General features: G+C 43.5%; 2 protein-coding genes across 7 annotated transcripts in view; both read left to right on the top strand.

The window, feature by feature from the left end:
* MAPKBP1 (mitogen-activated protein kinase binding protein 1) overlaps positions 1–15,768 on the top strand; it is an 84,525-nt gene extending 68,757 nt beyond the window's left edge. The window contains exons 23-31 of one of the 3 annotated variants that reach the window (XM_069105806.1): positions 751–996; positions 1,477–1,643; positions 1,926–2,071; positions 2,261–2,464; positions 2,793–2,877; positions 3,295–3,575; positions 3,789–4,391; positions 4,861–4,952; positions 15,541–15,768. In XM_069105806.1, coding sequence (XP_068961907.1) covers positions 751–996; positions 1,477–1,643; positions 1,926–2,071; positions 2,261–2,464; positions 2,793–2,877; positions 3,295–3,575; positions 3,789–4,391; positions 4,861–4,952; positions 15,541–15,768 — 2,052 coding nt within the window. The remainder of the gene's footprint in view (positions 1–750; positions 997–1,476; positions 1,644–1,925; positions 2,072–2,260; positions 2,465–2,792; positions 2,878–3,294; positions 3,576–3,788; positions 4,392–4,860; positions 4,953–15,540) is intronic. The other 2 variants (XM_069105807.1, XM_069105808.1) reach the window with 2 other exon arrangements.
* The window catches only part of JMJD7 (jumonji domain containing 7), a 101,832-nt gene extending 74,836 nt beyond the window's left edge, over positions 1–26,996 (top strand). The window contains exons 2-6 of one of the 4 annotated variants that reach the window (XM_069105813.1): positions 18,213–18,285; positions 21,265–21,418; positions 21,521–21,774; positions 22,892–22,948; positions 26,872–26,995. In XM_069105813.1, the coding sequence (XP_068961914.1) occupies positions 18,213–18,285; positions 21,265–21,418; positions 21,521–21,774; positions 22,892–22,948; positions 26,872–26,975 (642 nt within the window). In that variant the 3' untranslated portion in view covers positions 26,976–26,995. Of the gene's footprint in view, positions 1–17,738; positions 18,286–21,210; positions 21,419–21,520; positions 21,775–22,891; positions 22,949–26,871 lie in introns of those variants that run through there. The other 3 variants (XM_069105812.1, XM_069105810.1, XM_069105811.1) reach the window with 3 other exon arrangements.
* Positions 26,997–27,294: the final 298 nt, after the last annotated feature.

Here is a 27,294-nt window from a genome sequence, read left to right on the forward strand (position 1 = left end):
GTGATCCTATGTAAATTGTATATTGCTTTAGTATTGGCCTCAAGGGATTACAGGTTTTCATAGCTGTCTAAAAGAAACCAGACAGCCTCCTTCTAGTAAACTCTCCTGGGATGGAAAAGGCCTAATTCCTTTTACTGTCACTGAAAGGTTCAGTAAAATGGGGTTGTGGGAATTCATCTCATACTTCAAGACTAAAGTTCTCCAGGTCAGAGATGGCAGTGATACCTCCTAAGGGAATAGAGGGGCTTGGGGTCCCTGTTGGATATGTGTGCTCCTTCAGGGTTTAGAGTACTCCCTACAACAAATATTTATGAAACACCTGCTGTATGCAAGGCACAAGGAGGGGATACAGAGATGGGAATGGGGCAATGCCTGCCTTTGAGGAGTTTGTTTTGCTTCAGGAGAGGAAGAGGTAATAAACATTTATAGACTACCTGCTGTATGCCAGGCACTGTGCTAAGTGCTTTTCAGATATCCGTTTGGTCGTCAGAACAACCCTGAAAGGCAGGTGCTGTTATCCCTATTTTAGTATCGAGAAAACTCAGGCAGATAGAGATTAGGTAACTTGCCTGGGGTCATTCAGTGTTCGAGGCCAGACTTAACTGAGTTTATCTACTGTGCTGCCTTAATGACCACTGTTACTTTCTTCATGTCATCCTTAGTTTTTGAGGTCCCCCAATAATCTTTTGTAGCAGGTAGAGGCTGATTGAAGCCTTCCCTGACTTCCACTCTTACCCTCTATTTTCTTAGTCTCAGGAGGGAGTAGAATTCCTGGACCCAGCTCCTGCCACCAGCCAAGGTCCCCGGAGACGAGGACGATGGGCCCAGCCAGGTGTAGAGCTAAGTGTCCGCTCCATGTTGGACCTCCGGCAATTGGAGACATTGTCCTCAGCACCTCGGCCACCCAGCCAGGATTCTCTGGCACAGGAGTTGCTGACTCAGGCCCAGGCTGAGAAACATAGTCAACAGGCTCCTGTAGATGCCAATCCCAGTCAGGTAAGGTCTCTTTCCCAGGTGACCTCCATCAAGATCCAAGTCAGCCTTATCTTACTCCTGAAGTCTGGGGCTCTTTCATCTTTTTTTGAGTTACAGATTCAGATTTGAACATATCTGGGTCTGGTATGGCAACTAGGGTGAAACAAATATGGCGTTTGTCCCAGTTTAAGCCCATTGGATGATAAGGTATAATAAGTAATGACTGGGGATGGGCATCCATAGGCTATAAAAGAGTACAGTTTTTCCAGGAGCTTGAAAACATACAGATATGACTACGTCATATGTTACCCTTAAATCTTTTATCTCCCAATTTGCCACCAGAGCCCTGGACTCTGGTTCTTATCCAGGACTATGGCATACTCAGCTTCTCTTCAGGATTAGGATAGTCCAAGCTTCTTTCCTCATCTTACTTCCATCCCTATTTGAGGGCCTCTTTTCATATCAAGAAACTCACCTGTGGCCTTTTCCATGTGTTTCCAGAATGGCAGCATTCCCCAGTCCCTGACTTCCAAGCCTTGTGCCTGTTCTCAAGTTATCCAAATGATTTCTCACGAAGAGGGGGTCTTTGCTCAAGAGTTGGAGCCAATGAACAATGAAGATGGCATTGTCTACCCAGAGGCAGGCAACTGCCCTCCCCTTGATACCAGGCAAGGACCCTCCTCCACCCCATCTAGTCCTCAGCACTGTGTAGTCCCTACCCCTCTAGTTCCTCTTTTGATTTCAGATGTGTACTTTATCACTGAAATATGGGAAGCTGGATCTTTATCTGGTTCTCCCCCAACCTGTACCTCCCCAAAATAATAGGCCCAGATGATAGTCTACCATCTTCCCAGAGATGAGGAAGAAAATTAGCAGCCTAGTAAAGTGGCTAATCTCTTTTCCTTGCTTTCCTCATTCTCCCTACTTGCTGGGTCTTGCCTTCCTGGCAGTGAGTTCCAGGTACAGGCCCTTCCTCATGGCCCACTGGGTAGAGTGTACCCAAGTAACAGAGGCACTGAGAAACACAGTCCTGATAGTGCTTGCTCTGTGGATTATAGCAGCAGCCGCCTTTCCAGCCCAGAGCATCCTAATGAAGGTAAGAAGACCCTATCATCCCAAAGTCCACAGTCCCTAGGAACTTCCTTGGTGGGCAGAGAGAGCATGCAGATGGAATAAAAGCTATACTTTAGGGCCAGGACCACCCTGGGAGGGCTAAATGGTAGAATTGAAGCGAGATATGGGTGTAGTATGTCCTCTCCCCCTACTCTCACCCCCCTTTTCCTAGACTCTGAGAGCACAGAGCCCCTGAGTGTGGACGGAATCTCCTCAGACCTTGAAGAGCCAGCTGAGGGTGAAGAGGAAGAGGAGGAAGAAGAGGAGGATGGAGGAACTGGCTCTGGTGGGCTACAGGGAGGCAGCCCCCGTACTCCTGACCAGGAACAGTTCCTCAGACGGCACTTTGAGACCCTAGCCAATGGGGCTGTTCCAGGTGTGGCCAGAGGACCAGGACCCTGGTCACAATAACCCTCGATCCATTCCCAGGCCACCCGTGAGAGGGAGAACTCAAGGGAAGAAAGAAAGGTCGAAGGGCAGAGCATGTCCTAGGACTTGTCTTCCTGCAGCAGGGGCCCAGGGGTGGATGGGTGTTTATCCTGGGGTTTCCATGTTGTAGAAGGTTGCGTCTGAGTCCTGAGGGCTGGAAAGTGGTACTCATATTTGTGCCTAGATTTTACTGCTGGTATTCAGGGTTTTGGCACATAGTAGCAACTTAATGAATACTTGTTGACTGACGAACTTACTGTCAATCTCCATGATAGGTAGCCCAGGCCGACCCCTAGAGAGGATGGAGCCTCAAAGCATATCATCCCGATTCCTGTCACAGGTGCAGACTCCTACACTCAGGTACACCATTCTCAACTTAGAGGAGCCCAACTCTGAGCATGGAGCCCTAGATCCCTTCATCTACCCACTGACCCTAGAACCAAAGAAGTGAAAACCTCTGCCTGTGTCTCTGCTTAGAAAGTGATTAGAAACAAGCTAGTCCTTCCCCCAAGGCTGGTGTCAGGTTATCTCTGAAGCACTCTAGGCTTCTTTATTCCCGTGCCTGAACCTCATCTGCTGCTTCTTTGGCTCAAAACTTTGGAGAAATTATGCCACCTTACCCCTGTCATCAGCAAAGAAGAGACCTTGCCCTTTGTCCCTACTGACCCCCAAAGAGTGTCCTCTGGACATGCATGGCTAAGGCTGGCACATCCAGGGATAGACCATTCAGTTTTCTTCACTTTCTCAGCTTGACTATGTCCCATCTCATTCCTCTAGGGAACAATCTCTCTCTTCCTTGAGACCAGTTCTACCACAGAGACCCATCAGGGTGCTCCAGGCCCCCAGTGAGAAGCCTAGCAATGGAGTCATCAGCCCCCCAGGAGTCCTACCAGAAGCCGAGCCAATTCCTGGGGATTCTAATCCCCAGCCTGTGGCCCCTCTGCTCCGACGGCGCCGCCTGAACCTGGATAGCAGCTGGACACACAAGAAGACTGCCTCACCAGGCTCTGACAGTGGCCTCCAGAAAGCCCAGTCAGTGCATAACCTGGTGTCACAAGGTGAGGGGCTTAGCTTGATGTGACGACTCCCTCTTGGACATTTGAGCTTAGGGGTTTCCAGGGAGTAGGAGAGTCTGACAAACCCACTGGGGGTTTTTCCTATACATGCGTTTGAGTCCTTCCAAGCCCCTAAGTGTTCCCTGGGCCTGACCACAAAGCCATGACCTTTCGGTTTAGCTTTTCTCCAGTTTGACCTTAGTTGTGTTTCTACAGATGAACCACCTCTACCTGGTCCAGTACCCCTACAGCAGAGTGGTGTCCAAGAAGGACTGGGCTCTCTAATTCAGGCTGATGGTCGCCCAGCTCGGCCCCGTTCTTACCTGAACCCCACCACCAGCTCCATGGCTAAGATGTCGCGGAGCACCTCTGTGGGGGAAAATCTAGGCCAGGGGGAGTTGACTGAAACTCAGGTCCCCAACCCCATCAGGATCACATCCATCAGCAAGCCAGCCCTGCCAAGCCGGGCTCACCTTGTCCTGGACATTCCCAAGCCACTGCCTGACAGGCCCAGCCTGGCTGCTTTCTCCCCTGGGACAAAGGGCCGGGCTCCCTGTGAAGCTCAACAGCTTGGCTCCCCAGGGGCCCTGGGGAAGAAGTCTGCCACACCAGAGGGGCAGGCCTGTCTGGGGGAGGGCACCATTCTCACACCGAGGACAGAGTGCCAGGCTCAGCCTGGGCCCCAAAGCTCCTGTGCCCAGGAACTACCAGCCACATGCCTCCCCCGAGGGCCTGAGAACTTGCAACCCCCATCCCCAGAGAAGACCCCCAGCCCCATGGAACCTTCCAGGCCAGGGGCTTCCCTGAGCCAGGACTCAGGTGTGCATAGTTCCTCACCTCTCATCTCCTATCCCCTCCCCCTTCTCTTGTTTCTATTTTTCACTCTCGGGCTCCATCCCATTTCTGTGCATCCAGCCTCTGCTGTGTCTCGTCCTGTCTGCTCCTGTCTCGTTCCATAAGTCACTCCCTTAATGGTGAGACCCTCCTGCTGAACACCATGTTCTCCCTGTGCCTGCCTTGTCCACCTCAGTGCCAACTGAATTCTGGGACTGTGGCCCCTTTCATATCAGCCTCTTGTACTGGGTGTGGGGGTAGATATGGGAATGGTTTAAGTGGGGGAGTAGTCCCAAAAGGGTCCATGGCCCTGCTGATGGGCCTGAGAAGATAGCTGAGATTGGCAGAAAGGCTGGGTACAGCTCAGGAGTCTCTCAGCTTTGGGGTTCCTTTGGGTGGGAGGCCCATAAGGGAAGTTGGTAGGAATTCACTTAGCAGCGTCTGTCCTTCCCAGAGCTGATGATGATGGTGAGCATGGAGCAGTGTGAGCGGCTTGTGGTGGAGCTTCGGAACAGCGTGCACCGAGCTGTTCAGCTGTATCGTTTGGTGAGTGACCCCGAAGGGAACGGCTACAATTCTCTTCCTTTTGGCAAAATGATGACTGTTACTGGTCTTAACAGCTGACTAGTAATTGTACTTCAGCAAAACAGAATGGGACAGAGAAATGAGTCAGGCAATAAGGACTTCCTGGCTAAAGTTGAAAAAGATATTTGAATTGTCCGTAAAGATAAGAGTCTTAAGTGATCAAGTTGGGTGCTAATTTCCTCACCCTTGGAACCAAGGGTGGGAGCAGATTCCATGGAGGGGCCAGGGCACCTATAGAGGGGAAATTCGGCACGGCTAGGTCTCCATTAGTGTCAATAACGAATCCCTGAAATGGTTATAATACTCAAATTTGCACTGCATGGGTCTTCTAGGTTGGATCTAATTACCCTATTTTATGTAATTATAACTTCGAAAAGTGTGAATTAGAATATATTTCATATCCTCTGACCTATCAACAATTCTAAGCTAGTAGCTAACCTAGTGTTCCAAAGAAAGTGGGTCCTAGAAACCCAAATGACCTTCTGGGGAAGGGGTGAGAGTGGAGTGGAGTGATGGGGCCGAGACTGTGGAGTACTGAAAGAAAAACAAAACAAATGCTATCTTTTTTAAGCTGGGGCCAAAGTGGGATAAAACTAGTACAAAGAAACTTCCCATAGCAGTGTAAAGTTTGCCTAAAGCAGGCTCCCCACCCCTGGCCCAAAAGTCTCCTCTGTTATTGCTCAGGCATGGGCATTTTTATAGTTTCTCCCACCAGAATGGTTAGCTTTTGCAGAAGAAGGGAAAGTTCCTGTCAATCTGACTTCCAAATTCTGTTTTTTTTAGGGCCTTCCTTAGCTTCCTATAGTTTTTCTTCCACTCCTGATTATATCTTGCTCAAGATTCCAATGCTGCCACTGGATAACAACTGCCACCATTTTCTTTACCCCTTCTCATTCTTTTTTCTCTAGAGTTCCACTTTCTTCCTGAAGCTTTATTCCCTGGCCCATTTTCTCATTGGCCAGGACACAATATCTGTAGCTCTAGAGGGTGATCATTTTCTGAGTAACTAACATTATGAGTTTGTGCACTTTGATGTTATGGGACAAGTTTCTATTGCCATTTTGGTTTTCTGCTGGCTACACAGTCAGTTGCACAAAGGTCATGTACATTCTTTGCATTATGAGATGCCCCCTTCTATCAGGTGGGAAATGTTAACAATTCAATGATGTTATTAATGTCATCTCCTAAATCTACGTATGAATAGCTCTAGTCCCCTTCAGAAAGTTCTCCATTCTCTCCACTTTTGCTCCAGCTTCTGTTGAAGTGGTGGCCACTCTCTTTGCCAAGACCAGTCCCTCTCTCTACTTGTCCCCTCAATCCCATCCCTGCCTTTCCTCCCAGCACTCCGGTTTGCACCTTTGGGACTTATCCTTGACTCTTGACCATCTCTCACCCCTCCATATCCAGTCAGTTTTTTTTCTACCTTCCCAGTTTTTCTCTGGTTCATTCCCCTCTCTCCACTTACTCTGCTACCATCTTCATTCAGGCCTTCATCACCTCTAACATGGACTGTTATAATAATCCCCTAGTTGGTATCCCTGTCACCAGTCTTTTTCTTCTCACAATGGTACCCTCCACACAGTTGCCAAAATCTTCTTGAAGCACAGATGTGACCCCTATACTACCCTGCTCAAGAAGCTACATGGCTCTCTGTTGCCTCTCGGATAAGATACAAATTCCTGTTTGGTATTTAAAGACCTTCGCAAGGGGCGGCCAGGTAGCACAAGCAAGTAAGAGCACTGGCCCCACAGTTGGGATGACCTGGGATCGAATCTGGGCTCTGATACTTAGCACCACACCCAGAAATAACTGGCCGTGTAACCTTGAGCAAGTTACTTAACCCCAATTGCTTTAAAAAAAAAAATAAAGACCTTCACAGTCTGCCTACAGCCTCCTGCCTTTCCCAGCTGATTATATCTGATTACACTCCCTCATCTCTTCTGTGTTCCTTTGCTTGTTTGTCCTGTACACATTCATGCCATCTCCCACCTCAGTCTTTGTACACGATTTCTCTCATGAGTGGAATGTTCACTTCCACCTCTTTGCACCTCTACCTCTTACACATGGGCTTTTCAAAGTAGCTTTGTATAGACTTGCCTGTATCTCTACCCTGCCAAGGGCCGTAGGGGATAGAGCAATTACTGAGTCACTGTTTGTTGAACAGAATCAAAGGGATTTTATTGAGGTTTTCTTTGGCTGTTGAGTTTATTGGGGTCATTCTCCAGATAACTTGTTTTTCAAGTCCTCTCTTGATCAGCAACAAAACAAGGTACTAAGAGCTTTCTGTGTATAAAGTATTATGCTAAACTCTGGGGATGATACCAGGATATAAAAACAATACAGTCCCTAGTCACCCCTCTGAATTCTTCAGTCTGGGATGTAAACACATCCCATAGTTCAGATGGTTCTCTGTCAACCTGTTTCCCTCTCTCTCCTCTCACTTACATACACGTCTATGTATATATGTATATGTATTTGTTTTATCTGTCAGATGAAGAGATGGGAAATATCACAACTTCCTACACTGAAGGTTACTTTCAGCTAACAAATGTATTTCTTCTGTAGCAGTATTAGAATGAAGAACATATCGTGCAATCTTAACTTTATCCTTTTTGAACAGTGTAACTAGTCTCTATCCTGTGTGTATACACCAAACATAAATATGTAAAATATATATGCATAACACACACATTGTGTATACATGTATACAGACAGTTCTTGCTTTATGTAAATTCACTTGATGCAAAGTTGAGGGGCAGGCAGCAGCTAGGACTCTTACTTCTGCTCAGTGTAGTGGGGCCAGTAGCACCAGTGCAGAAGCCACTTGGGAGAGGAGAGGGGCCCCAAGAGAAGGGGAAGTCTGCAGAATGATTCATTTATCTTAAGTGAGAACTGTCTGTATATATACTTCTGTGTGTGTGATCTGTTTTTTATTTTATTTTTACTTTAAGCAAATAGTGGTACAGATCAGTGTCCTCTCTGCAACATATGGTCTTAGAGTTTCCAGCCGAGGTGTCATACTCAAAGCCCACATCCCAAGTGCATCACAATACCAGATGAAAATATAATTTGGGAATGTTGTACAAAATAAATAGAAATACACTGCAACATAAATAATGTTCATTTGTGGTTTTCTAGCTCAGTGCATGGCCAGCTGGCTTCCATTTCTCTTTGAGGATGATACCATGGGGCTTGGAGCACTAAGATGAATGACTTGCCCTGGGTGACACAACCAAGATGCATCAGCTGCAGGCTTCGGAGCCCAGGTCTTCCTGGCCTTGGAACCAGTGCTTTGGTCACTATTTATTTACTGCCCCTTAAAACTATTACAAATTATATACACATTTACCTCTGTAAAAAAAAGCCAGTGAGGAAATGCTTGGATTCTGATGGGGGGGTTTGCCAAATCCAGCATTTGGGATGCTTGTATCTGAACTATACCCAAGGGCTCCTGACTTTGGGGGCGAGTCAGTAGACTGGTTAAAGAATGCCTGGAAGGGCTCTTGGAAAAACTGCTGGCTCCCATCCTACAGATTAGTTGTACTAATATATGTCATTTTGAGCTTTTGCTTTTACTGTACTACTGTACAGTTAAAAAAAAAGAACAAAAGGATTAGACTGTGTTTCCAAGGCCCCTTCTAACTGTAAGTTTATAATCTTGAGATCTTTTTTGGATCATGTCATCTGCAAATTTGGTAATCATGCCATCTCTGCCTTCCAAGTCATTTATAAAAATGTTGAGTGGAACTAAGGAGAGCATTCTGTAAAGAATGCTAGCTGTTAATATGTATGATTGTTTATATACATATAGAGAACAAAAGAGGGGGGAGGGAAGAGAGAGTGATAGAGTAGAGGTGAATTTAGTCTTGATGTAAGGACAGACTTCCTACTTAGAACTAAACAATTAAGAGTTTTTCAAAAGTGAATTGGCTAAGCAAAGATGGACAATTCTCAACACAATGAGTATTTATCATACAGGCTTTCTTGAAATCAAAATTTGTTACATATTTTCAATCCTCTCTTATGTTTTGCTATGCACACTATATGCAGTTTTTTTTCTAATTTTGTATTTAAGTCCCAATATTTAAGTTTATGATATATTTTTGTTTCTTTTCTCTATTCTGTATTTGAATTCTGGTGTTAGAGTCTAAAATATAATTTTTTGGAGGAAAAAAAAGTGGATTGGCCAGCCAGCCTTGGGAGGTAGTGAATTACCCTTCATTAGAAATCTTCATATAAAGATTGAATGACTGTTTGTTCAATATGTTATAGGAAGGATTCTTTTTTAGATATGGATTGAACTAAATAGCCAGTGAGTCCTTCCAACTTGAAAATTTTGTGGTTCTTACTCAAAACATTTGATTAAGTCTTTCATACAAGATAGAGAGATGTAGGTTAGATAATGAAACAGGTGGATTTGAAACAGTTGAATGATGGGACCCATCAAGTTATTCATGGATTAATGTCAGTTTGGAGGTTTTGATATATAACACATCTTAACAAATAGTCATAAAATTAAATCACCATAGAGCTGGAATAGGTCTTAAAGGCCATCTATTCCAACTCTCTCATTTTACAGATGAGAAAACTGAGATGAACTTTCCCAAGGTCATATAAGTAGAAGCAGGTCACAAATAAGTGACAGGATTTTTTAACCTAGGTCCTCTCCAAATCCAGGGCTCTGTTTCACTATACACATTAATACATTAATAATAAAGCACATTAGTTTTTTATATTTTTTTATTCAGTTAACAAGAATTTATTGCTTTGTTTCTTAATTTGATTCTCAGTTCCAAAATCTCTTCCCACCTCCCCTTCCCCCATGGAGAAAGCAAGAAAAACAAAACCCATTACAAATATATAGACTCAAGAAAAACAGATTCCTACATTAGCTATGTTTCCCCTACCCCACCTACCCTTGGCCCCTCCAAAAAATAGAAATAAAGGATGCCTCCCATCTGCACTCTAGAGTTCATAATTTTTCTTTTCTGGAGGTAGGTAACATGTTTCATCATGAGGTCTCTGGAAATGTGGTTAGTCATTCTGTGGATCAGAGTTCTAAGTCTAAAATTGTTCATCTAATAATGTTGTTAATTGTATAAATTATTCTCCTGGTTCTGCTTATTCTACTCTGCATCAGTTCATACTAGGTTTCTCTTAAACCTTCCCTTTCGCAATTTCTTGCAACACAGTAGTAACCCATTACATTCATGTACCATTACTTATTTAGTCATTCCCCATTCTTTGCCACCACAGAAAGAGCTTCTATAAATATTAAATAAAATAAATAAGGGGTTCTTTTTGATCTCTTTGAGTTTTAGGTCTAGGATCAGAAATCACAGAGTCAAAGAGTGTGCACAGTTTAATAGTTTTTAGGATGTAGTTCCAAGTTGTTATTCAGAATGGCTGGGCCATTTTATAGCATCACTAACAATATGTTAATGTATCTGTTTTCCAATAGCCCCTAGCCCCTCTAGTGTATTTGTAATTATCCTTTTTTTTTGTCAGCTTTGCCAATCTGATGAGTGTGAGGTGGTACCTCAAGAGTTGTTTTAATGTGAATTTCTCTGATTATTAGCAATTTAGTGTGTGGGGGAGGAGTTTATAAGACTGTTGATATCTTAGAATTCCTCTGAAAACTGTAACTCATTTAACTTTTTTCTTTTAATTTAAACGCTCTGCCATTTGATACACATAAGGTTTGTATTGATATTATTAATTCATTGTCTATGGTACTTTTTAACAAAATGTAGTTTCCCTGTTTATCTCTTAATTGAGTCTGTTTTTTATAATACTCCTTTTTTACTTTAGCTGAAGCTTAATAGATTTTCTTCCAGCCCTTTGTTTTTGCTCCATATATATCTTTCTATTTCAATTGTGTTTTTTGTAAACAGCATTTGTTTAATTTTGATCCACTCTGCTATCCTCTTCCATTTTATAGGTCATTTCATCCCATTTACTCATAGATTTGGTTGCTAAGTGTTTTATTTCTTTTCATCCTATTCTTCTATACTTTTCCTTCTCTTTATTTCCTGTCCTTTCTTAAAGAGTTTATTTTGTTTCTGACTAATCCCTACTTTAGGATTCCCTCCCTTTTATTTCCCCTTTTCCCTTAACTCTTTCCTTCCTGTTTCCCTGATAGGGGAAATGTATTTCTGTGCCCTGTGTGTGTGTGTGTGTGTGTGTGTGTGTTCTTCCCTCCTTTGACCAGTTCAGATGAGAATGAGGTTCAGATTTAGTCTAGTCCTTGCCCCCTCTACTCCTTCTTCCTTGCTATATAGACATCTACTTGCGTGTGCACACAACCGCCACCCCAGTTATGTTAGATGGTTTCTCCTATTCTTCCTTTTTTGTTTCTCTCTTCCAGGGTATTCCTCCTCCTCACCCTTTTCATTCTTTTAAGGTCATCAGATCTTAATAGAATCACTTCCAGGCCTTCTGTTGGTTTATAGACACAACACAACACAACACAACACAACAACCCTAATGATTCTAGAGTGCTCAGGTGATACACATATCATCTCCCCATATAAGAGGGTAAACAGTTTAACCCATATGATTGCTAGTTCATGCTTACCTTTTATGCTTCTTGTGACGCCTGTGTTTACTAGATTATCTTCTCAGCTCTGGTCTTTTTATCAGGAATGCTTGGAAATCTTATATTTCATTAAAGGTCCATTTTTTCCCCTTGTGGGACAATACTGTTTTTCTGAGTAAATTTCTCTTGGTTGTAAGCCTACATCTTTTCCTTTTTGGACTATCATTCCATTCCTTTTTAATGGTAACTGCTAAATTATGGATAACCCTAACTGTGGTTTTTTTTTTTTTTTTAGCGGGAAGGCAAGGCAATTGGGTTTAATTGACTTGCCCAGGGTCACACAACTAGTTAAGTGTCAAGTGTCCAAGACTGTATGGTTTCTTAAAATATGTGTAGGCTCATTTTTTTGGTCATAACTTTCAGATACTCCAATGATTATTAAAACTATTTCTCTTCAGTCTGTTTCCAGATCAGGTTTGTTTGTTTGTTTTTTCTACAAGATACCACAAATTTTATTGTCTTTTTTCAGTCTTTTAACTTTTTGTCTTTTTTTTTTTTCATTTTTTATTAGTATCTCATGGAGTCATTAGCTTCTTTTTGGTTAATTCTAATTTTTAGAGAGTTATTTTCTTGAGTAAGGTTTTGAACCTCTTGTTTAGAGGTATTAATTTTCTTTTCCTATCTTTCTTCCCTGACACGAGTTAATTAGCAAACACTCAGATAAGAGCAGGTGAAGCCTATAGCATCATTCCTGGAACCACTGTGTACATGTATTAGAAATGCCACATGTTGACTTCACAGAGACATCTCAGCTCAGGCCTCAGGGTTCAAAACATGTTTAGCAATATGTAGTTAAAATGCTTAAGTAGTTTAATGCCTTCATTTTACAGGTGAAGAAATGGAGGTCTAGAAATGATAAGCAGCTTGCCAGAGGTAGCAGTTAGTGAGTGGCACAATTGGAATTCTGTCCCTAGAAGCTACTGACTCCAGATCCAGCACTCTTTTACCATGCCATGCTGCTTCTCAGACTAGAGAAGATCAACCATATTTAATAAGATTACTTTTTTTTTTTTTTGCTTTTTGGAAGGGGAAAGGCAGGGCAGTTGGGGTTAAGTGACTTGCCCAAGGTCACATGGCTAGTAAGTGTTAAGTGAGGTCGGATTTGAACTCGGGCTCCTCCTGATTCCAGGGCTAGTGCTCTGTTCACTGTGCCACCTAGCTGCACCCTAATAAAATTACTTTTAACAGGAATCATTTCTCCTCCACAAAGCAACCAAAGGGACTTTCCTGATGCATAGGTCTGCCCCCAATAAACTCCAGTGGCTCCCTGTTTTCTCCAGAATCAAATATAAATTCCTCTGTTTGGTATTTCATTTGGTCAGTCAGTAAACATTTATTAAGTGCTTACTATGTACCAGCCAGGCATTGTGCTAAGCGCTGGGGATATACAAAAGGCAAAAGACACTCTGCCATCAAGGAGCTCACAGTCTAATGAGGGAGACAATGCAAACAAATGTGTATATAAACAAGCTACGTAAATAGGAAATAATTAATAAGGGGAAGGCATTAGAATTAAGAAAGTTTGGGAAAGGTTCCTGTAGGAGATGGGATTTTAGTTGGAAATTAAAAGAAGCCAGGGAATTGAGTAGGCAGACATGAGAAAGGAGGAAATGTCCAGAGCCAAGAAATGGAGCGTCTTATTCATGAAACAGCCAGGACTAAGAGTAACTAGATTGAAGAGTATGTGGGAAGGAGTACAGTGTAAGTAGGTAGGAAAGGTAGAAGAGGCCTAGGTTATAAAGGGCTTTGAACCCCAAACAGAGGATTCTGTATTTGATCCTGGAGGTGATAGGGAAGCATTGGAGTTTATTGGATAGGGGGTGACATTGTTATACCTAGGTTTTAGAAAAAGCACTTTTGTGCTGGATGGAGGATGTATTGGAGTGGGGAGAGACCTGAGGCAGGTAGACCCACCAGTAGACTATTGGCAGTAGTCCAGGTGTGAAGTGATAAGAACCTCCACTAGGTGGGTGCGAATATCAGAGGAAAGAAGGGTGGCATATTCAGGAGATGTTGCAGAGGTAAAATTTACAGATCTTGGCAACAGCTTGGATATATGGGGGGAGGGAGGTAATGAGAGATAGTGAGGAGTTCCCTAGGTTGTGAGCCTGGGGCACTGGGAGGATGGTGTTGCCCCCAAAAGTCGGAGGAGGGGAGGGTTTAGGGGGAAAGGTGGTAAGTTCGGTTTTGGACATGTTGAGTTTAAGATGTCTACTGCACATCCAGTTCAAGATAATCTGAAAGGCACTTGGAGATTTGAGACTGAAGATCAGCAGAGAGGTTAGGACAGGATAGGTAGATCTTAGAATAAGCATAGAGAATAAATTCATGGAAGCTGATGAGTAGTATGGAGAGAAAAGAGAAGAGGGCCCAGGACAGAATGCTGAGGGACACCTATGGCTAGAGGGCATGATCTGGAGAAGGACCCAGCAAAAGAGACTGAGAAGGAGCCATCAGGTGTGTGGGATGAGAACCAAGAGAGAGTAAAGACCCTCATAGGTTGTCTACTTCTTACTTTTCCAGTATTCTTAAAGATATCTCCTATGCCTAAAATGTACTCCCTCCCTACCTCTGCTTTTTGGAAACCCTGGTTTCCTTCAAAACTCGGCTTAAATGCCATTTTCTACATTCACCCTTTTCGGATGTCCTCCCTAGGTGCTAGTACCCTCCCTCCTCAAACTACCATTGTATATATTCTATGAATACATATATATAATATGTATATAATACAATATATATATATATATTGCCTCTTCCCTTGGAATGTAAGCTCCTTAAGGGCAGACTGTTCTTTTGTTTTTGCATCTCCAGCACTGTCTTGCAAAAATTAGAAGATTTTTAAAATATATTTTTGTTGATATATTTTTTATATCACTTGCATTTCTCACTATTTCCTTTATAAAAAAGAAGGAAAAAAGTTTAGAAAAACTAGCCAACAGCAACAAAAAAGTCTGATAGTTATGCAGTATAGTAATGAGGAACTTGGAGTATCATGGACTTTCCATTCCTTCAAAGGAATAGAAGCAAGTATCTTCTGTTTCTCTTCTTTGGGACCACATTTGTGCATTGTAACCCAACAGCATTCAGTTCCAATTGTTCTGTTCTTCACATTTACTTCCTTACGGTCATCATGTGTATTGTTTTCCTGGTTCTGCTGACGTCACATCATCAGTTCATATCTCTTTTTTCATCGTGTTCCTTATTTCTTAGAATACAGAAATATTTCATTACCACCATAATTTGTTTAGTCATTTCCCAAGGAATGATAATAGTATTTAATAAGCACATATTGATTTGTTCTCTTTCCTTGAAGAATTCATGATTTAGGAAAAAAAAAAAATCATGATTTATCAGCAAGAGGCTTCTAAGTAGTCCGAAAGTTTTTGATCTCTTTCTTAATCCTAAACCATATTTTCCAACATGTTTCCTACATATTTACATGACCCAAATTTCCTGTCTGTCACCTATATAGGTATGAGACAACAAAAAGAAACCCAGGCTATTTTTTTTATATTCTGTGGTGGGAAAGTCAGTCTGGTTGAACTTTAGTTAAGCTATCTGAACTTCATCCTATAAGTCCATCCATTTCTGTTTTTCCATTGGGTTCATTTCCATTAGTTTATTTTTCCTTGTTTCTTGGTAAAGCGTTTTTTAAAAGATTCAGGCTTTGCTGTGAAATCACTGAAAAGGGGACTTGCACATACCTCTCTTCAGCAAATGTGAGGGGGTTCCACCCTTATTGGTCAGGTGTGGTGGTGGTAGTGATAGGACTGCCTCTAGATTCTAAGAAAAACTTATGTAGCTGAGACACCTCATTCAGCTACAGAAAAACCTAGGGAAGAGAGGTGTAGGGTGTGTGTCTGTCTGTGTGTTCCCTTTTGTAGCCTGGGAATCATCTTTCCCTGCCCCCAGTGACCTGGATTACTTAATTCTTGATTATTCCTCTTACAGGTGGCCAGCACCAGGACACCTTCAGCTGAGCAAAGTCAAATTGCCCGAATCCTCAGTGACACCTTCTCTTCAGTGCGGCAGGAACTAGAGACCCTGGCGGGTGTGGTGACAGCCAGCCCAAGTGGGAGCCCAAGTGCTGTGGGAGCTGAGCAGACACAGGCACTGCTGGAGCAGTACTCAGAGCTGCTGCTTCAGGCTGTGGAACGACGCATGGAACGGAGGCTTTGAGCCTCAGAGTACTTGTCCAGTGGGGTGTCACCCCCCCCTTCACCTTCTTCCCCATGGACCTATGGCAAGACTGTTCAAACCGTGGGGGACCCAGCTTTCCTATATCTTCCTCAGTGCTCCCTGGACCTATTTATTAATTTATTTTCCTGACACTTGTCCCACTTTGGACTTCTGCCTCCATAGTGCCTCCAGATGTTTGTATCTGGAGCAGATCTGAAGACTGCCCAAAGTTTTCTTGGTGCTGCATGGAAGCTATGGGGAGTTGGGAAGCAGCTCATCCCATTGGGTTTGGGGGAATTGGGGAGGGGTACTAGCCCCTCCTCTCTTTGAAGCCATTTGAATCACTGCAGGGATCAAGCTCCCTGGGCTGGAGCAAATACAGGGTATTCAGTGAGGTAAAGGCACTTAGTGCCCCACCTCACCCATGGCAGGAAATCCTGCCTCCCTCCCCCATGCCCTGAAACTAGCTGGGCTTCTCCAAATCATAAGTAGAAGGTCCCAATGGCTGGCACTGTCACCTTCTTTCCCCCACAGTCCAGAAATGCCACGTCCTCTGGACCTCATTATCTATGGTACTCAACCAGTAGGGGACCAGAATGGTCAGGTCAGGGATACCTCCTCCCCTATAATTCGTCTCCGTTCCCTTTCAAAGGGCCCCTCTCCCAACATTGTCTACATTCCCCCCCAAGGAAGAAGTGGTCTCCCTATCTCCCAGAGTATGTGGGGCCAGCTCTATGAGGCATTGTTACTGCAGGTCAGTAAGGTCTTCAGGCTGGGTGTACCATGGAGTTCTGGTCTCCTGTTCCCCACCCCTGCACCGCACCCCCAATCCCACTTTCCCTCCCTTGTGTAATTCTTGAATTCTAGACTGTAGAAGCCAAGCATATCCTTACTTTCTGATAAGTGCTTGGACAAAGTCTCTGGGGATGAGGGCTGGAGCTTCTGCCTTTGAAGAGCAGTTCTGAGGTGCTAGCCCCATCATGACAGTCCATCCTCCTTTAAGGATTTCAGAAGCAGGAACCTCAGACCGATCCCCTCTCATCCCCACTCCTCATTCCTCCAACTGTGGCTACTTCCCTTGCAGTCCTTGGCTTTGTCCCTTGAGTTGATTCTCAACACAATCTTCCCTGGTGAAACTTAGAGTAAAGGTGGCACATAAAGGGTGTGCTCTCAGAGCCCTGTGTGGCATATTTGACAAAATAATTGTTGCTCTAGTCACAGGATGGGCTTCCTGGCTCCCATAGGACAACAGCAGATTTCACTTAAAGCCATATAGTCTGGAAAGCAGGCCTTCAGAATAGTGTCATGTAGCCATCACACTGTGTCGGTGTATTCAGGTGTTGAGGAGACAGAGGCTTAGGTAGCTATGAATCTATCCATTTGTTCAGAGACATTTTGGGAAGGAGGTAAGTAGAACAGGTTTAGGGGAGAGGTTAGAAATAGTGTAGGGTAGGGGGCTGAGTATTATAAAGGACAGTTATAAGTGGAGGAGAGAGATTAGTAGAAGGGCAGGCATGTTAAAGTAGGATCTAGTAAGACTTCGTTTAAGAATTGAGGGTTATGAGAGTTTGTCTCTTGGGATATCTGCTGCTGGCTCCTTGTAAAGAAGGGTGCCTTTGTGTCTCTACATGTCAGCATGCTTCCCCATGTCAACAAGAGGGGCAGTAATCCTGGTCAATCTAAGCAGAAGATTTGGAGATAATCTGGGGCTTGGCTGTGCTTGATTACTCCTGCATCTTCTCTCTTACACATTTCCACAAGCTCTTCTCTTCCCTCCTGCCTACCTTCCTGAGCACTGACATCTGCATGAGCCACCCTTGGGAAAACCTTGCGGCAAGTGTGGTACACCCTAATGAGACCAGAAACCTGGGAGGGATCGCCACGGACCAGAGTGGAGGGGCCCAATTCAGCAATCCACTCCAAACCCACCCCCTGTCTGCTGCTGCCTCCCGGATCAGGCCAGCCAGGGTTCAATGCTGCAGTTTAATCCAGACCATGAACCTCGAGTCACCCTTCCCACCCCCATCCCTATCCCCGGGGCCTCCTCGTGCTCCGCGGAGGCCTCCACTCCCACTCGTGTTTCCCCGCTCTCAGGAGGAGGAACTCATCACTTCACTAAGGGCTGTCTTCAGCCTCTACCGCCCCCGGAGCTGGGCCGGGCGCCTCTGCATGCCCGAGGTCTGGCGCTGCCCCTTGTCCATTGCCATTTTGGACACCCCTTATTTATAACTTTTATACTCCGGCCCCAAGCCTCGTTCTGCCCCCTTCCCTGCGGGACTGGGGTCCTTTTTAACGTGTCCATTTGTATCCGTGTCGAACCGGGCAATAAAACACGGCTCCTTTGTTATGGACTGGCTAGTAGGTTGTGTGGGCGCGCCTTTGGGGGCGGGGCCCGCGCGTCCCGGGCGGAGCCTCCTCGGAACTGGGCGGGTCTCACGGGCCCCGTCTTGGTCATGGCGGAGGCGACGCTGGACGCGGTGCGAAAGCATCTACTAGAATTCCCAAATGCTGCGCGGGGTGAGTGGGCTTTACGACGAGGCTGGGTTTATGCTACGAGGCTACGGCGGCCTTCTCTGGTCCTGCCAAGGGCAGAGGCCCAGTGCACGCCGGGATTAGTAGTCCTGGGGCTTGGACCTCAGCCCCGCAAGCTTCCGGCTGCGGCGGCCTCTTAGGGTGCAGGCGCAGTGAATCTTGGGAGTTGTAGGTAGACTTCGGAGGTCACAGAGCAGGCCGGGAGGAGACAGGCTAGGAAGTTGGGGGCACTTGGGGAGGGAGGGTGCGGGATGGAAACAACCCATTTTCATTCATTACCTAAGCCCCTCTCTGTGCTCTTGGGGAGAGAGGCCAAAAAGACGGTTGCCCTACCCTCATGGAGTTTACTCCCCAGAAGCACCTTGTAAAGGAACCTCGTGCCCAACCCCACTTGTCCCAGCAGTTTGCAGGGCCTTTCGGATTGGCTCAGGCCTCCCCCAGACCCGAGGGAGGCGGGCTGTTTCTGATGATGGGCAGGATGGGCCGGAGGGAGGGGCAGAGTGGCGACCTGCTGGGATGGGGCCTTGGGAAGCGTAGGAGGTGGGGGAGGGGACCTGCTTTCCCCTCCCACCGCTCATTACCTGACCTTGGGCAAGATACACCCTCCCTGGCTGTCAGTTTCTTCCTTTATAAAATGAAGAGCCTGGGCTAGATGACCTCGAGTCTTCTTTCAGTCTGTGCTCCTAAGGAAGAAATTTAGTGAGAAATTACAGAGCGGGTCCCCAAACGCTTAATTTGGGACCCTCCCCCCTGCCCCTTTTCCCTTCTATTAAATTCTGATCTCTCTCAGAAATCCTACTGCCATTACAGTGATATATTTCCACAAAGAATTTCTAATTCTTTTCTCTTTAAATTCAATTTATTTTCAAGTCTGCATTTTCTCTCAGTTTAAGAAAACAGTAAAAACTAAGCCAATTACATTAATAGTCAAGCAAAACAAATTCTTGAATTGGCCATGTCCAAACACACACACAACACATACATTGTTCTCCTTGTTCTGATCTTTTCAGTTTGCATCAGTTCATACAAATCTTCCCAGATTTCTCCCAAACTGTCCCCTTCATCCTTTCTTAGAGCATAATAGTATTCCGTTATATTCCTGTGCCTTAATTTGTTTAGCCATTCCCCATTGAATGGGCACCCCCGACCCCCCCCCCCTCAGTTTCCAATTCTTTGTCATCACAAAAAGAGCTGCTGTAAATATTTTTTTTTTGTACAAATGAGTCCTTTTCTTCTGTGGTCCCTTTGGGATATAGACAGTCAATCCCTGGGAAACTCTGGACCTCTTCTGCAACCTCTCCCTTCTTGCAGTTCAGCTATTTCGATAACCCTACTGGTGACAGTTCTGTGGCCTGCCCCTGTTGGCTAGAAGAGGCTTAAACCTGATCCTGTGTTTTTTCAAGGAAAGTGCCATCACCCTCCTGCAATAATTTTACCTTGTGAATCACTGTTCCATCTATCTGCCTAGTTCTTCTCCTTCTGAGTGTATGTAACCCCTGTTTGTAACTCTGCTCATTGAACTTCCCTGTCTGAGTAAGACAGTGTGGTTTTTCTGAATTGCAATTCTTTGGCCCTGAATACATGCCTTACTTTATTTATTGATCACCTTGTTGATCTGATTTTTGTACAGGCTTGTGATATTGCAGAGTCAGAGGGTAAGAATGATTTAATAGCTTTGGCGGCTAAATTATTTTCTGGTTATTATTGTCTTGTGTGTGGCTTATCCCCACGCTCTCCATCTACCCCACCCAGCTCCTTGTGTGTTAAGGCCTGTTCTCTAATGGTTCTTTAATGTCTCCAAAGCACTTAGCACAATACTGGTACATTGATGGAATCCACAATAAATGCACCCACATAGCCTAGTTAATAACTCACAAGGCTTGGAGCCAGCAAGACCTGTGTTTGAATCCCTGCTCAGTTACAGACTAGCTGGGCAAGTCAGTTAGCCTCTCTTAAGATTCTGTTTCCTCATCTTTAAAACTGGGAGATGGTAGCAGCACTTACCTCACAAAGTGGTTGTGGGATTCTGAGGAGACAAATGTGTTTAAAATGCTTTGTAAAAAAAATTAAAAAATAAAAAAGGGGCAGCTAGATGGCACAGTGAATAGAGCACCAGCCCTGGAGTCAGGAGGACCTGAGTTCAAATATGACCTCAGACACTTAACACTTAACTAGCCATGTGACCTTGGACAAGTCACTTAACCCAATTGCCCTCCAAAAAGCAAAAAATAAAAAAATAAAATAAAATGGTTTGTAAAATGCTATGCAAACCTTAAAATTCTATATCAGTGTGAGCAGTTATTCGTCTCAAGGCTCTCAACACTGCATTGGCCACTGAGCTCAGTCCTGATGAGCTGGGACACTCTGCCAGACTGGGATAGAGAGAACTGAGGCCAGCACGTATGACTAAATCTATGCAAAGCCTTAAAGAGGGAGGGAGGGAAGGAGAGAATAAACATTATTTAGCACCTACTATGAAGCAGGCACTGTACAAGGCATTTTACAAATATCTCATTTGATCCTCACAACAACCCTGTGGGTTGGGTACTATTATTATCCCCATTTTACAGTTGAGGAGACTGAGGCAAACAGGTTAAGTGACTTGCCCAAGGTCACACAATAAGTGGGGGCATATTTGAACTCAGGTCTTCCTGACTCCAGATCCAGTGTTCTGTCCACTGTGCCACCTAGCTGTCTTTGGGTTGTAGACCAACTGGGTGGTGGCCCCAGAATACAAATGATCCTCTTGATTCCTTGAACAGATCTATTCATGTGTTCTTTACCCCTGATTTGCCTCCCTTTCTTCATGTTCAAGCCAGGGTAGGGCCTCTTGGGTATTCAGGACAGGTGGTCTGGGGAATACAGTACAGACCACACAAGGTAATACTCCTAATTCCCCTTCTCTCCTAGTAAATAAAGTCAGAGTCCCTGACCCCAGACGTCTTAGCCCTTGTCTATCCTCAGAGCTCAGCGTGCCGTTTACTGTGCCACACCTGGAAGGGCCCCCGACTCCTCTCCAATTCTACAGAGACTGGGTGTGTCCCAACAGGCCCTGCATCATCCATAATGCCCTGCATCACTGGCCTGCCCTAAAGAAGTGGACATTATCCTACTTCAGGTGGGAGCTGCCCTTTTTTGGAATGGGGTGGGGTCACTGTTCCACCAGGTGTCAGGAAGTCTGAGCTGTGTGGCCCACAGACTGACTGTCCATTCCCTGCAGGGATGAAGTGGGCAGCACGGAGGTGAGTGTCGCTGTGACGCCAGATGGGTATGCAGATGCAGTGTGTGGGAACCGGTTTGTGATGCCTGCAGAGCGGCGGCTGCCTCTGAGTGCGGTGATCGATGTGTTGGAGGGCAAGGCCTATCACCCTGGGGTGCTCTATGTGCAGAAGCAATGTTCTAACCTCTCCCATGAGTTGCCCCAGCTGCTGCTTGATGCTGAATCCCATGTGCCCTGGGCTAGTGAAGCTCTGGGTAAGTTGAGGTAGTGGAGGGGTTTGGGGATATCTAGGGAGAAGGAAGGAGCAACTGGAGAACAAAGTAGAACCATGATTAGAACTCAGATGTCCAGGATCCCAGCCCTTTATTCATTACTTAGCTCCCTAAGTAGTAGCCTCCCAGGGGTAAATCTCTCAGTGTTAGATGCTGATGCCTCTTGGAAGACATTCTACCTTTTAGAAATGGTAGGATTTAAAGATGGAAAGGACCTTCCAGGCCACTTATTCCATCTTATAGATGAGGAAACTGAGGCCCAGGTTTACCCAAGGTTATACAGGTAATAAGCAACAGAGCTGGGATTTGGACCTAGGCACTCTAACTCCAAACCCAGCACTATTTCCACCATTCCCTGCTATCTCCATGACTTGGTGGAGAGACAGTGGGGGTAGAGTAGAAGTAGGACTGAATTTGGAAGACTGAGGTTCGGGTCCTAGCTCTGATGCTTCCTAACTATGTGACCTGGGCAGGTTATTTAACCTCTGAGCCTCAGTTTCCTCATGTATAAAATGAGAATAATCATACTTTCCCTATATACCTGAAGGCCGTGGTGAAGGAAGTGCTTGGCAAATACAAAGTAGTATATAAATTTGACTTTTTATGTCCTCTGCCTTCTTGGTCTTATAAAGTCTGGTCTGAGCAATGACTGCCCACTCGTATCCCTCCTTATTAGAGGCTTAAGTTCCCTGGCCCTCTTGTGATCTATAAGGTTCTTCTGTATAAGGTCCTTCTGTATAAAGGTCCTTATTGGATTGTTAGCTCTTTCTGCTGTCCCCAGTTCCAGTGCCCGGGCCTCTTTCTCCACCCAGACTGTCCACTCACTCCGACTCTTATCCTACCCTCATCTGCTGTCTCAGCCCACGTTGTGCATGGTCATACCTATACCTCTCTTCTTTGGGAGTGATTCCCACAATTGCCTTTGTCAGGGAGTGGAGGGAGTCGGTATTCATGTTCTTTTTCCCTCTGGATTTCCAGTTAGAACTGTTTGAAGACGAGAACTGCCTTTTTGGCTTGTATTAATATCTCTGGAACTCAGCACTGTGCCCCGCACATGGTAAACACTTAATAAATGTATATATTTCTAACGTCTGTCTAGGGAAGATGCCTGATGCTGTGAACTTCTGGCTCGGGGAAGAAGCAGCAGTGACATCGTGTGAGTACCAGGAGAGTCTGGGAGTGAGTGGCCAATGAGGGGAGAAACTGAGGCCAGAGCGGGAAGGAGATCAGATTCTGGTGGGGAGGTTGGACTCACCTAAATCTAAGTCTTTGTCATTCCTACCCACTGCTCCTCACTGTGATCTGTGAGGCCAAACAAAATAGGTCTAATCCCTCCTCCATAAAACACTATTCAAAGACAGACATAGCTCTCAGCTAATCGCCTGTTTTATCTTTTCTGACATGGTCCTTGTTTTTACGGTTGGGCTGGTGGTGGAGCAGGGTGAGACAGGTGTTGAGAGAAGCTGTAAGGGTCTGGATAAAGAGATCATCCTGTCCAGCCGCCTCATTTTATGCATGAGGAGCCTGCGACCCAGAGGGGTGAAGGGCCTTGATAAGATCACACACTACCCCCACTTAGCCCATCATTGTACCTCATCACATGCCTCCTTGTGCTTCATGTGTGAACAAGTCTTCTCAATGAGATTGTGAACTCTGGAGGAACCTCTCTTATGCTCATTTGTATCCTCCGTAGCATCTGGCAAAGCATGGACCAGACAGAAGGCCCACTATAAAGACCTGTTGAGTGAATTGGAGATTTATGCTAGATAGTGAAGATATGCACAGAAAATGAGCTGGAAACGGGTCATGGTAGACCATGCACTCATTATAAAACCTTTCTGAAGAGTTCATATGAATATAATTAGAAATAGGTCTGTCTGGGTAGGAAGGTAGTCCTTCCTGAGAAGCAAAGTCTTCTGACTCTACGTCCTTCTGATGCTAAGATCCTGTGATTCCTTGAAAAGAAAAAAGTGAATCCTGTCACACATTTTAAAGATCAACTAATTTCAATATTAAATATTTATTGTTAAATAAATATTAAATAAAATTATTGAGAATAATAGGCAAAAGATTACTAGCTAAAATACTAGCTAAAAGATTACAACAATATATTACAAAGCTTATACATTGTGACAAAATGGGACTTATACCAGGAATGCAAGGATGGTTTTAATATAAAGAAAACTATTAACATAATTGATTATATCAATAATAAAAGTTTAAAAAATCATGGTTATATCAATAGATGTAGGAAAAGCTTTTGATATAGTACAGCACATTTAAAAACACTTGAAAGTAAAGGTATAAATGGATTTTTCCTTAAATCGATAAAAAACATTTATCTAATGTCATCGGCAAGCATTATTTGTAATGGGGATGAGCTAGAAGCCTTCCCAGTAAGATCAGATGTGAAACAAGGATGCCTACTATCACCAATATTATTCAATATTGTATTGGAAATCCTAGCAATAGCAATAAGAGAAGGAAAAGAAATAGAAGAAATCAGAATAGGGAATGAGGTAATAAAATGATCTCTTTTTGCAAACAATATGATGATATGCTTGGAAAATCACAAAGACTCAATTGAAAAGTTAGTTGAAACAATAATTTTAGCATAGAGTAAATCTACCTACATCATCAACATTCTTATATAGCACAAACAGAACTCTGCGAGAAGAGATAATAAAAGATACCCCATTTTAAATAACTATAGACAATATAAAATACCCGGGAGTATACCTGCCAAAACATATCCAGGAACAAAATTATAAAAAAACTTTTTATATAAATAAAACCAGATTTAAATAAATGAAGAAATATTAATTGTTCATGAGAAGTCAGGGCCAATATAATAAAAATGACAACTTTACCTAAACTAATTTATATACTCAATGCCATCCCAATTAAATTACCAAAACATTATTTTACTGAATTAGAAAATAACAAAATTGTTTTGGAGGAATGAAAAGGCAAGAATATCAAAGGAAATAATTTTTTTTTAATGTAAAGGAAAGATGTTTAGCGTGACCAGACCTGAACTGTATCATAAGGCTATCCAGTATCAAAACTATCCAGTACTGGCTAAGAAATAGGTAGATCAATGGGACAGACTAGACACATAATTTGCAGCAGCAAATAAATATAGTAACCTCGTATTTGACAATTGTAAAGATAAGATTTTGGGATAAGAATTCATTATTTGGTAAAAATTATTGGGAGATCTGAAAAATGGGATGGCAGAAATTGGGTATATCTTACACCATTTACCAAGATAAGATCAAATACGTTACCTAGATATAAAGAGAAATATTATAAGAAAATTTGAAAAACATGGAACATATTACTTATGAGAGTTGTGAATAGGTGAACAATTTGTGAATAAACAAGAGATAGAGAGCAAAGTGAGGTGTAAAATGGATAATTTTGACTACATTAAAAAGGTTTTGTACAAATAAAGCAAATGTAGCTAAGATCAGAAAGAAAGCAGAAAATTAGGGGGAAAATTTTATACATTTTCTCAGATAAAGGTCTCATATCTCAAATATGTGAAGAACTTTGTAAAATCTATAAGAATCCAGATCATTCCCCAATTGATGAATGGTCAAAGATAGGAACAGGAAGTTTTCCAATGAAGAAATAAAAACAATTTATAGTCAGATGAAAAGATGCTCTAAATCATTATTGATTAGAGAAATATAGGTTAAAACACCCTTGAGATATTATTTTACTCCTATTAGATTAGCTAAATGATTAAAGGGGAAATTGACAAATGTTGGAGGGGGATGTGGAAAAATTGGGATACTAATTCCTTGTTGGTGGAATTGTGAACTGATCCAACCATTTTGGAGAGCAATCTGGAATTATGCCCAAAGAGTTATTAAATTGCCTATACCCTTTGATCCAGCAATACCACTACTAGATCTATTTCCAAAGATGATTAGGGAAAAAGGAAAAGAACCTATATGTTCTGAAATATCTATAGCAGCTCTCTTTGTGGTGGCAACAAACTGGAAATTGTGGGGATACCCATCAATTGGGGAATGACTGAGTAAATTTTGGTATATGATCATGATGAAATAGTACTGTGCTATAAGAAATGATGAGCTCAATGATCTTAGGAAAACGTAGATAGACTTGCATGAAATAATAAAGAATGAAATGTGCAGAATCAAGAGAATATTGTATATAGTAACAGCTATATTGTTTTAAGAACAACTTTGAGTGAATGAGTTATTTTGATTGTTACAAATACCCAAATTAACTATAAAGGACATATAAAGAAAGACACCATCTGCATCCAGAGAAAGAAATGATAAATAGAAGTATGTATGAAATGATTTTACATGTATATACATATTTGTGTCTAATGATAGCCATATCTAGAGTAGGGGGAAGGGGAGGAAAAAAAAGAAATTTACACGATAACTTTATTATATATTTAAAAGGAATAGCAAGTTGTACATAATAGATTTGCAGTTTGGTGTGCAGTCACCTTTTAAAAATTTTGCTACTGTTATGAAAAGACTTGTATTATTTTATAAATTAAAAATAAAATCAAAATTAAAAAAGGAAAGAAGAAGCCCCCTTCTCCTGCCCTCCCCCACCTCAGTAAATTTTAAGCTCCTTAAGGACAGGAGCTGTTTCACTTTTGGTTTTGTGCTACCAGCATCTAGCACAGTGCCTCGTAATAGGCATTTAATAAAGTGTCTTGAATTTAATTGAAGGATATAACATGTGTATACTTGTGATCCTGCTCTGATTGTCCTTCACTTCCAGCTTTTTAACATACTTCATATGTCCCAAGTATCTTGTTTGTTGATAGCCTTCCTTTAAAAACAATATCTAAATGTGAGTTATATGTCCTGTACCCTCTTGGCTTTACCTTAAAAAATCTGATCTGAGTCTATGGCTGCCAGAGAATGGGGCTTTTAAGGTGGGACCAGAACCTGAATATTGTGTGTCTGTCTTCTCCCAGGGCAGAGCCTATGCAGGAAGTCAAAATGGACCCATCTTTTCTCTTCTGAGGCCTCCTTTCTGACTCTACCCCCTTTCCCCACAATGCTTTCCTGTGTTTTGTAGTACACAAGGACCACTATGAGAACCTCTACTGTGTGGTATCTGGGGAAAAGCACTTCATCCTGCACCCTCCCAGTGACCGACCTTTCATTCCTTATGGTACGTGAAGTGACAGAACGAGACTTTGTCCGGGAGACTCAGAGTTAAGCTGCAGGAAGGTTGTAGGTGGTGTTCTGGCCAGCCAGGAGCTATCCATGGTGCCTAACACCTCTGGTCATGAGTATATGAAGGGTGGGCATTGCAGCTTGTCTATCTGGGCATCTCACATCTTCTGGACACTCTGGGCCTGAGGTGGTGATAGGAAAATTGGTCCCACCCAGAGATGGATCAGAGTAGAAGGGAAGGAGGTAAGGAGCGCTGATTGATTTGGGAAGATGTAGATGCTATTCAACCCTGACTAACTCTGCCCCACTAACATTTTCTTCT

The sequence above is a fragment of the Petaurus breviceps genome, unplaced genomic scaffold, assembly GCF_028583685.1.
Source record: "Petaurus breviceps papuanus isolate PSGF00001 unplaced genomic scaffold, PetGlider_PUasm1.0 77, whole genome shotgun sequence".
Lineage (NCBI taxonomy): Eukaryota > Metazoa > Chordata > Mammalia > Diprotodontia > Petauridae > Petaurus > Petaurus breviceps.